This window comes from Camarhynchus parvulus, chromosome 4 (assembly GCF_901933205.1).
Source record: "Camarhynchus parvulus chromosome 4, STF_HiC, whole genome shotgun sequence".
NCBI classification, from domain to species: Eukaryota; Metazoa; Chordata; class Aves; order Passeriformes; family Thraupidae; genus Camarhynchus; species Camarhynchus parvulus.
In genome coordinates, this window is record NC_044574.1 from 57542905 (window position 1) to 57551375 (window position 8471).

General features: G+C 60.5%; 2 protein-coding genes across 2 annotated transcripts; both read left to right on the forward strand.

Annotated features, from left to right (window-relative positions):
* Positions 1–1055: 1055 nt before the first annotated feature.
* Positions 1056–2858, forward strand: POU4F2 (POU class 4 homeobox 2). Its single transcript, XM_030947758.1, has 2 exons — positions 1056–1355; positions 1801–2858. Exons 1-2 carry the CDS (start codon positions 1056–1058, stop codon positions 2740–2742), a joined length of 1242 nt encoding a protein of 413 aa, XP_030803618.1. The 3' UTR covers positions 2743–2858.
* Positions 2859–6469: 3611 nt separating this feature from the next.
* On the forward strand, positions 6470–8421 carry LOC115903700 (translation initiation factor IF-2-like). The gene is made up of 3 exons (XM_030948344.1): positions 6470–6580; positions 6840–6908; positions 8048–8421. Exons 1-3 carry the CDS (start codon positions 6499–6501, stop codon positions 8419–8421), a joined length of 525 nt encoding a protein of 174 aa, XP_030804204.1. The 5' UTR covers positions 6470–6498.
* The last annotated feature ends 50 nt before the right edge of the window (positions 8422–8471 follow it).

Sequence of the window (8471 nt, forward strand, 5' to 3'; positions counted from 1 at the left end):
TCCCTTAAAATTACCAAGTCTGCTGTTTAGGTGAGAAATTAAACACCTAAGCACTTATTTTAACCTTTTTGCTGCAAAGCGAAATTCATGGAAATAAACCCGACCACCTCCAGGAAAACTGACTTTCCCCGATTTCTTTTCTCTCTCTTTTCATTTTTTTCTTTTCCTTTTCTTCTTTTCCTACTAGACAGGCGTGGGAAATTGGCGGGATAGCGGTGCGCTTTTGCAGGAGGATCCCTCCGGTTCCCCGCCGGCGGGGGCAGCCCCTGGCCGCCGCTCCCGGCCTTTCCCCGCGCTGTGCCCGCGCATCCCCCGCCCCTGCGGTGCCAGAGCAGCGGCGGGACACTCTGGCTGTAGGTGCGTGCTGAGCCCGGACGGGACTTTTTTCCCCCGTTTTTAAAATTTATTTTTCCTTTCCATGGAAGGTGGATTCGAGGCGGTGGGGTCGTCGCTTCCCCCCTCCTTTCTTTTTCTTTTTTTTCTTTTCCTTTTTGGCTTTTTCCCTCCCCTTTCCGGGAGGCGACGGGGCGCGGCGCGGCGGTGAGTGCGGGAGCACGCGTGGGCGTGGGAGCGGCGGGGGGCGGGCAGGGAGCGGCGGAGGAGGGGGCCGGGGCCGAGGAGGCAGGCGCGGAGGGCCCTTCCCGAGGAGTTGGGCTGTAGTGACAGGCGAGAGGGGAGGGGAGGGAGGGGAGAGAGTAAAACCCACCGGCGCGGCGGCGGGGAGGGCACTTCGCGAGAGGCGAGGGCCGGCGCCGGAGCGGAGGCGGCGGCGGACAGCGGCGAGCGCCCGGGCGGAGGGCGGGAGGCATCCCGCGCATCCCGCGCATCCCCCGCGCATCCCCGGCTCGCCAGAGCCGCCTCTCCCTCTCGTCCCCGGCAGGGCTCGGGCAGCCGGCTGGGGGGCGAGTGGGAATTTTTTTTTTTTTAATTTTTCGGGGGGTGGGGGCGCGGGGCTTCTGAGGCTTTTCCGGGGGGTTCGGGCCCCCGGCCCCGCGCCCCTGCCCTCCTCCGGCGGCCGGCTGCCGGCGGGCCGGGCCGCAGCGGCGGCGAGCACCATGATGATGTCTCTGAGCAGCAAGCAGCCTTTCGGCCTCCCCCACGGCGGCGGCAGCGGCGGCGGCCTCCACGAAACCAAGTACTCGGCCCTGCACACCGCCTCGCCCTGTCCCTCCGCCGGCGCCGCCGCCCCCGCCGCCAGCTCCCCCAGCAGCACCGGCAGCGGCGGCTCCGCCGGACGCGGCTCCGGCTCCGGCCCCGGTGGCAGCGGCGGCTCCGGCTCCAGCTCGGGCTCCGGCCCCGGCGGCAGCGGCGGCGGCGCGGAGGCGATGCGGCGGGCCTGCCTGCCCGCCCCTCCGGTAGGTGCCCGCCGCCAGCCGCCCCGCTTTAAGGGGAGCCCCTCGGCGGCCCCCCGGATCCGCCTGATGATTTTTTCATGGTCGTGCAGCAAATCACCCGGCGCCACCGGGAGCTCGCCCAACTTATGCATGCGGCGGCTCTTGCTTCTCGTATTAATTTTTATGACCTGGGATGCTGCGTGCGGCTGGTGCGTGTGTCCGTCCGTCCGTCCGTCCGCCCGCCCGCCGCGGCTCCTCTGTGCGAGCGGCTGCGCGCCGCGCCCGCTCCCTCGCCCCGCTAGCTCCCTCTTCTCCTCTGCTCTCCCCCCCCCCACCACCCCACCCCCCCTCCCTTCTCCAGGATTTCTCTTTTAACATGCTGGGAAGGTTTTAGTGGCACGGCGGAGTGCGCGGGGAGGCGAATTCCCTGCTGAGCGTTATGTGTGCCTTCTATTTGCAATTGCAGAGCAATATATTCGGCGGTCTGGACGAGAGCCTGCTGGCCCGCGCCGAAGCCCTGGCAGCGGTGGACATCGTCTCCCCGAGCAAGAGCCACCACCACCACCCGCCGCACCACAGCCCCTTCAAGCCGGACGCCACGTACCACACCATGAACACCATCCCCTGCACCTCGGCCGCCTCCTCCTCCTCCGTGCCCATCTCCCACCCGTCCGCCCTGTCGGGCACCCACCACCACCATCACCACCACCACCACCACCACCACCAGCCCCACCAGGCGCTGGAGGGGGAACTCTTGGAGCACCTGACGCCGGGGCTGGCGCTGGGGGCCATGGCGGCCCCCGACGGCGCCGTGGTCTCCACGCCGGGCCACGCTCCGCACATGGCCGGCATGAACCCCATGCACCCGGCGGCGCTGGGCATGGCCCACGCCCACGGGCTGCCGGCACACATGGGCTGCATGAGCGACGTGGACGCCGACCCCCGCGATTTGGAGGCCTTCGCCGAGCGCTTCAAGCAGCGCCGCATCAAGCTGGGGGTGACCCAGGCCGACGTGGGCTCGGCGCTGGCCAACCTGAAGATCCCGGGGGTGGGCTCCCTCAGCCAGAGCACCATCTGCCGCTTCGAGTCCCTCACCCTCTCCCACAACAACATGATCGCCCTCAAACCCATCCTGCAGGCGTGGCTGGAGGAGGCCGAGAAGTCCCACCGCGAGAAGCTGGCCAAGCCCGAGCTCTTCAGCGGCGCGGAGAAGAAGCGCAAGCGGACCTCCATCGCCGCCCCCGAGAAGCGCTCGCTGGAGGCCTATTTCGCCCTGCAGCCCCGGCCCTCCTCCGAGAAGATCGCCGCCATCGCCGAGAAGCTGGACCTCAAGAAGAACGTGGTCCGCGTCTGGTTCTGCAACCAGCGCCAGAAGCAGAAGCGCATGAAGTACTCGGCGGGCATCTGAGCCGAGCGGCACCCACACCGTCAGCGCCGCCGCCGCCCACAGAAAATCCCATAAACAACCAGAACAACAAAAAGGAAAGGAGGAAAACGACCCCAAACGACCCCAGCCCACCCCGCCGCCCGCCCCGCGCCCAACTTTCGGGGGAACTTCCCCGCGGAGCCGCGTCCGGACCCGCCCCGGCAAGTACCGCTGGTTTTTATTCCTAACAGACCTCGCCCGGGTGGCAGCGGGGTGGCCACGATGCCATGGCTTTCTCGGGACCCAAACTTGAATCTAGAGTTGAGGCTTCGCACCGCGAGAGACGTCTAAAAATATTTTGATTTAAATAATAATAATAATAATAATAATGATTTAAAAAAACAGATGGCAGGTTTTTCTGCATTTACACTGCGTATTATAAATATATAAATATATATATATTTTTACTGTGGTTATTATCCTTTTCCTTCTCTGAAGTTATAACGCTTAGGGAAAGAGCTGATCCTGCTGTGTTCACTGGTCTTCAAAAGCTATTATTAGATTACTGCCAAACAACCCCTTGTAAATTATTAATTTATCTCTCTAGCAACTTCATTTTGTGCTCATTCTAATTAATTACACCTCTTTAATCTAAGTCTTGATAAAAGTAAAAAAAAATTGTTAGTGAGAATCAAATATTTTGTGTTGGTAGGATTTATGAACGTGAGCTTTTCTTCTTCTGAATGTCCCTTTTGGCCATTTGTAAATTGTCACCTGAACCTAAGGTATTTCTCTGGCGAGTATTCTTATTCGTACGGCGTCGGCACCCTATAGTAGATGTCTTACGTTATTTGTGTAGCCTGATTCACTGTCCGAGGTATTTGTTTACCGCGTTACATATTTAATGGGGATTCCCATATTGTCCCCACCACACGCTGCTCCCGAAGTGAGAAAGGACGTGGCCGCGTAGGTGACAGCGCTGGGGGGTGGGGAGGGTGGGGGTGGGATTGTCGCTTCGGGTTTCTTGCCAGCACAATATCCGTCTTTCTCGATTTCAAAGGTGTATCGTGACGGTATTCCGACCGGCTAGGTTATTTATTTAATTATCCGATTGCTTATTTATTTATTTATTTATTTATTTGTTCGGTTATTTATTACCTTTAATTGCAATACTTTTCCACGGAGGAAAGTCCTTTTTTGGAAGTCTGTAGAAAAGCCAAATTAAAATTTGTAGGGAAGGGGAGCGAGCGAGAGAGGCTGCACTGCTTGTAAATTCACAGCCGATTTGGTACACTTCTTTTTGGAACAACAACAATAAACTGAGGGTACTCAGTTGGGTACCTGTATGTATTGTAAATATTTCATTGGCGTTGACGCACATATAGATATATTCTTACAGATTTCGCTGTATTGCTATTCTATCCGAGACTGTTTGAAGTCTTAAGTTCTGTACATGACGCGATTTCGTTGGGTTTTGTTTGGGTTTTTTTATGTTGTTGTTTTTGTTTTGTTAATAGGAGGTTTATTTATTCTAGTAATGTAATAAGTTATTTTTAAATGTTGTTAAAATCGTCTTTCATTAAAAAAAAAAGAAAACAGGATTTTTTACGTTTTATTGGCAAAGCGCGTTTGCTGCTTCTTGTTTTTCCCCCGCCAGCCTCTGCCCGAGCTCCGCGCCGCCTCCAGGCAGGGGCAGCGGCCCCGGGAGCGCCGGGGCAGCACCGGGGACAGCTCCGGGCCCGGCGAGTGCGGGGAGGGGGACACGGAGCCCTGGGGTGTCCCCGCTCCTCGAGCTGCTCTGTCCCCCCCACCCCCGGCAAGGGGGAGCCCCGCAGGCTGAGGCGCGAAAATAACCCCCAAATTCGAAAAGGGAAAAGTAATTTCCCCGCGCTGCGCTCACAAAAGCCGAGGGAAAAAAAACCCGACGGCGTCGGGCGAGGGGGGAAGGGAGATCATACACGAGCCGCGATTAAATATTCATATTTCCGCCCAGCCACCAGCTCCAGCTGCAGCTTCAAAGCCGCCCGGGCACGCCGAGGGTGCCGGCGGCTCCGCGGGCGCGGAGGCAGGGCCCGGTGTCCGGCGGGCACGGGCTCCGGGTCCCCGCCGCTGTCCGCGCCCTCCCGCGGCCCTGCCAGCCCCTGTCGCTGTCGCTGCCGTCGCGGCCCCCGCAGGGCCACGGCTCAGCCCCGCGGGCGCGCAGGGGGGTTCCCTGCTCCTCCATCCGCCGCCGAGACTCCCAACTTTTTGGGAGGGGGTGGCGCTGACCCCGACCCCCCCCGCGGGAAGTGCCCCTGCCCCGCGGGCCCGGGGCTGCTTCCGAGAGGGGAGGGAGGGCAGGAGGAGCAGGGAGCGGCCGCCAGGGCAGCAGGGTCAGGCAGCCCGGCTGGGGAGGGCCCCGGAGCCCCCAGAGCAGCAGAGCCCCCCCAGACCGAGAGCAGGCGAAGGCAGCGAGCGGCGAGAAGAGCCCCTGCACCGCCTCTGCGCCCTCTTAAATGAGCCATTCACTTAAAGGCTATTACGGGCGAATTAATAAATTACACAGCGAATTATTAAATCCAGATAATTACAAGGAATAAGTAAGTAATCATTAGTTATCTCAGCTAATTACTGTGGGTCAGAGCGAGCGAGAATGTGAAATCCTCCTCGGGAATTAAAATTAACTTTGCACTGTGAGTCTCTCTGCTTGACATCCCCAGTCTGTAGGCACATGGCAGCTCCCCTGTGAGCTCAGCTTTCTATTTAACTTGGAGAGAATGGAAATAAAATTAAGTGGCGATGTGATAATAGGAAGCTGCTTAGAAAGCAAACGCGGTGGGTTTTATTTTTTACCTTTTACTGCCTGGAGATAGATCGCTCTCTAGTTTGCCAAATTAAAAACCCGGGGCAATTAGCCGACTTCACCCGGTACCTGCCGGTGCCGCACTCGCAGATGATTAACAAACGAAAAGGCAGGGAAGAGCCGGGAGGCCGAGGGGTGTGTGGGGGTGCAGAGGTGCCCGGGATCTGGGAGAACCGGGCCGGGTGCCAGGGCAGCCCCTCCGCTGCCCGGGCCGAGCAGGGCTGAGGCACCAGCGTGCTTTGTTTTGTGAGACAATAAGCTGACGAGCTCTAATGAGGGTCCTCGTCTCTTCCGTTGATCTTTCGCCAGATCCTCCAGGAGCCCCCCCTCTCCCCCAACATCCATCTACGGCACCACTTCCCGGCTTTCCTTCACGTGCATCTTTTGTAAACAGCAGATCCATAGGCGGAGATGCTCGCACTGCTCTCGCCGGGCTTTGCCCGCATTAAAGCAACAACAACAACAACAACAAAAACAACTGCTGTGCGTGCACGGCGAGGAAAAATATCTCGGTTTTTTTGCCTTTATCAATTGCAATTAGGTGGACAGTCTTCCCCCTCTTTCCTTGCTCCAGTCTGGGATGATAATTAAAATTTAATGAAGCCTGGGAGTAGCAGAGCTCTGTCTGGGGACTGTGGAATAGAATATTTTAACTGTACATTTACACCAAGTGTCTGGCTTCAAAGACGTGACTGCTTTTAATCTCGAATTAGAAAACCACAGACCTGAAATTAAATATTAGCCACCCTCGACTCCCCTTCCTTCCCGCCACACGGTCACGCCTGTGTTCTCCTGCCTTGCCCCACGACACGCACACATCCGCGTCTCGAGTCTCCAATTACCCTCGCTTTAATAATAAATGGCTTTGCCGGGGTGCGGGTTTTCCCCCTTCTTTTCCTTTCCTTTTTTTTTAAATAGGGTTAATGCAATATTAATTGCTCGTAGCTGCTATAAGAATGCGCCGCGTTTTTCCAGGAACAAATCGATGGATCGGGGCGTCGAGCGCGGAGCAGGAGGCGCAGCCCTGGGGCCGCCCGGGTGAGTACGGCCTCCAGCGGGGCCCTCCGCGCCCGCGCAACTCCCGCGCCCCTTCCCGGCCCGCCGGGCGCTGCCCCGCTCAGGATGGGGGCTAGTCGTCCTTTTCCCTCCCCAAATGCTCTCCCGGGGGAAACCCCAGCAGTGCCCGCTCCTGGGACAGCCCGGCTGGTTTGTGATCCCGGCGCGGTGAGCGGGGTGAGGAGGATGGGAGTCAGCGTTCCCCTCCCTCCCTCCTTTATGGTTGTTGTTATTTTGGCAGGTGAGACCCCGAGCCCTCCCGGAGGAGGGGAACCTGCCCCGCGGCTGCGGCTCAGCGCGCCCCGCAAAGGTAAAGGAGGGGCTTGGAGGGAAGACGAGGACACCCCACAAGCCAGCGGGGCGGCGGGTGGGGGATAGAAAAAGAATCACAGCCCACCTGGCAAAAAAATCCTCCAGGAAAACCCACGGTTTCCCCCAGACAGCCGGGACCCCCTTCCCGGGGCGGGGGAAATTCCTGACCTGCTGACACGGCTCCTCCGTGCGGGAGCATCCCGGGGGCTGGGCAGGGCGGGGTGGGCGGGCAGGAGCCGCGGCCGCTGCGCGGGGTCGGTCACGCCTTCCCTGGCCCGGGGCCGGGCCCTCAGCTGGCACTTGTTGACAACAACAAGAAAAAAAATTAAGAGCAAAAAACAGAAAGAAACCAACTCTGTCCCCAAACTGGCCACGACCCTCGAACGAAAACAACGGAGAGAAAGCAGAGGGGCTCGCAGCGCTCTGGGCGGCAGCCGGGACACCCCGGGAGCGTGTGTGTGTGCGGGAGACCCCTGCAAGCGTGCGTGTGTGCGGGATACCCCTGGAGCGTGTGCGGGACGCCCCGGGAGTCTGTGTGTGTGCGGGACGCCCCGGGAGCGTGTGTGTGTGCGGGGCCCGGCTCCGCAGACGCGCCCCCGCCCTGCCCGCTCTCCGCGGGGCGCAGCGCTGCCCGGCCGGGCTGCTCGGGACCCCCGCGGGGGCTGGGCACTGACTCCTGCAGCAGCACAGCCGCCCTCTGAACCCGCCACCAGCCCCACTGGGACGAGCCTTCGGCCTCCTCCTCCTCCTCCTCCTCCCCGCGCCCCGGGCGGCCCTGGGGCAGGCGGGGCTGTGCGCGGAGCCCCGCGGAGTTTGCGCGGCGGTGGGGCCGGGGCTGCGCGCCCCGTCGGGCTGCGGCACGGTACGGCGCGGCACGGCTCGGCGGCGCGGCGGGGCTGGGCTGGGCTCGCCTCCCCGTTTATACAGAACAGGATCATTTACATAAAGTCCTTAAGGCAAATAACTGTTGGGGCTCTAATTTATATCTGATCGAAAATTAGCCGTCATTATGCGCTCCATTAGCAGCGTCTTTAATGTGCTTCTAAGCACCATTTGTCAAGCGGCTTGTTAATATCCTTCAAGTCTTTAAAGTTGAGAGCTCATTAAAGAGTGCGCTCTGTTATTGATGTAATTTAGATGAGTTTGGAGGAGCGAGTGCGCCGCGGACAACCTGGATGAGCGGGGAGAGGCTGGGGCTGCCCCCGCGGCCGGGCCAGCAGCACCCCGGGCGCGGTGGCCCCTCACGGTCTCCCCTCACGGCGGCGCCGGGCCTGGCCCGGGCCTGCTCCGTGGCAGGGCCGGGGGAGCCTCTGTGGGCCGAGCACCCCGGGCGCGGTGGCCCCTCACGGTCACCCCGGGCCCCTCACAGTGACCCCGGGCGCGGTGGCTCCTCACGGTCACCCCGGGCCCCTCACGGTCGCCCCTCACGGCGGCGCCGGGCCCGGGCCGGGCCTGCTCCGTGGCGGGGCCAGGGGAGCGTCTGTGGGCCGAGGCGGAGTAAACCCGGTTAATGATGTGCAGACGTGACTCCGCCGCCTCTCCCCCACTCCATCGGAAAAGC

Excerpts from the sequence above, each read along its gene's own strand:
- LOC115903700 (XM_030948344.1), top strand. The coding sequence starts at position 6,499 with ATGCGCCGCGTTTTTCCAGGAACAAATCGATGGATCGGGGCGTCGAGC. Across the intron at positions 6,581-6,839 it reads GCAGCCCTGGGGCCGCCCGG|GTGAGACCCCGAGCCCTCCC; the intron begins GTGAGTACGGCC and ends TTATTTTGGCAG. Across the intron at positions 6,909-8,047 it reads GCTCAGCGCGCCCCGCAAAG|ATGAGTTTGGAGGAGCGAGT; the intron begins GTAAAGGAGGGG and ends GATGTAATTTAG.
- POU4F2 (XM_030947758.1), top strand. The coding sequence starts at position 1,056 with ATGATGATGTCTCTGAGCAGCAAGCAGCCTTTCGGCCTCCCCCACGGC. Across the intron at positions 1,356-1,800 it reads CCTGCCTGCCCGCCCCTCCG|AGCAATATATTCGGCGGTCT; the intron begins GTAGGTGCCCGC and ends TTGCAATTGCAG.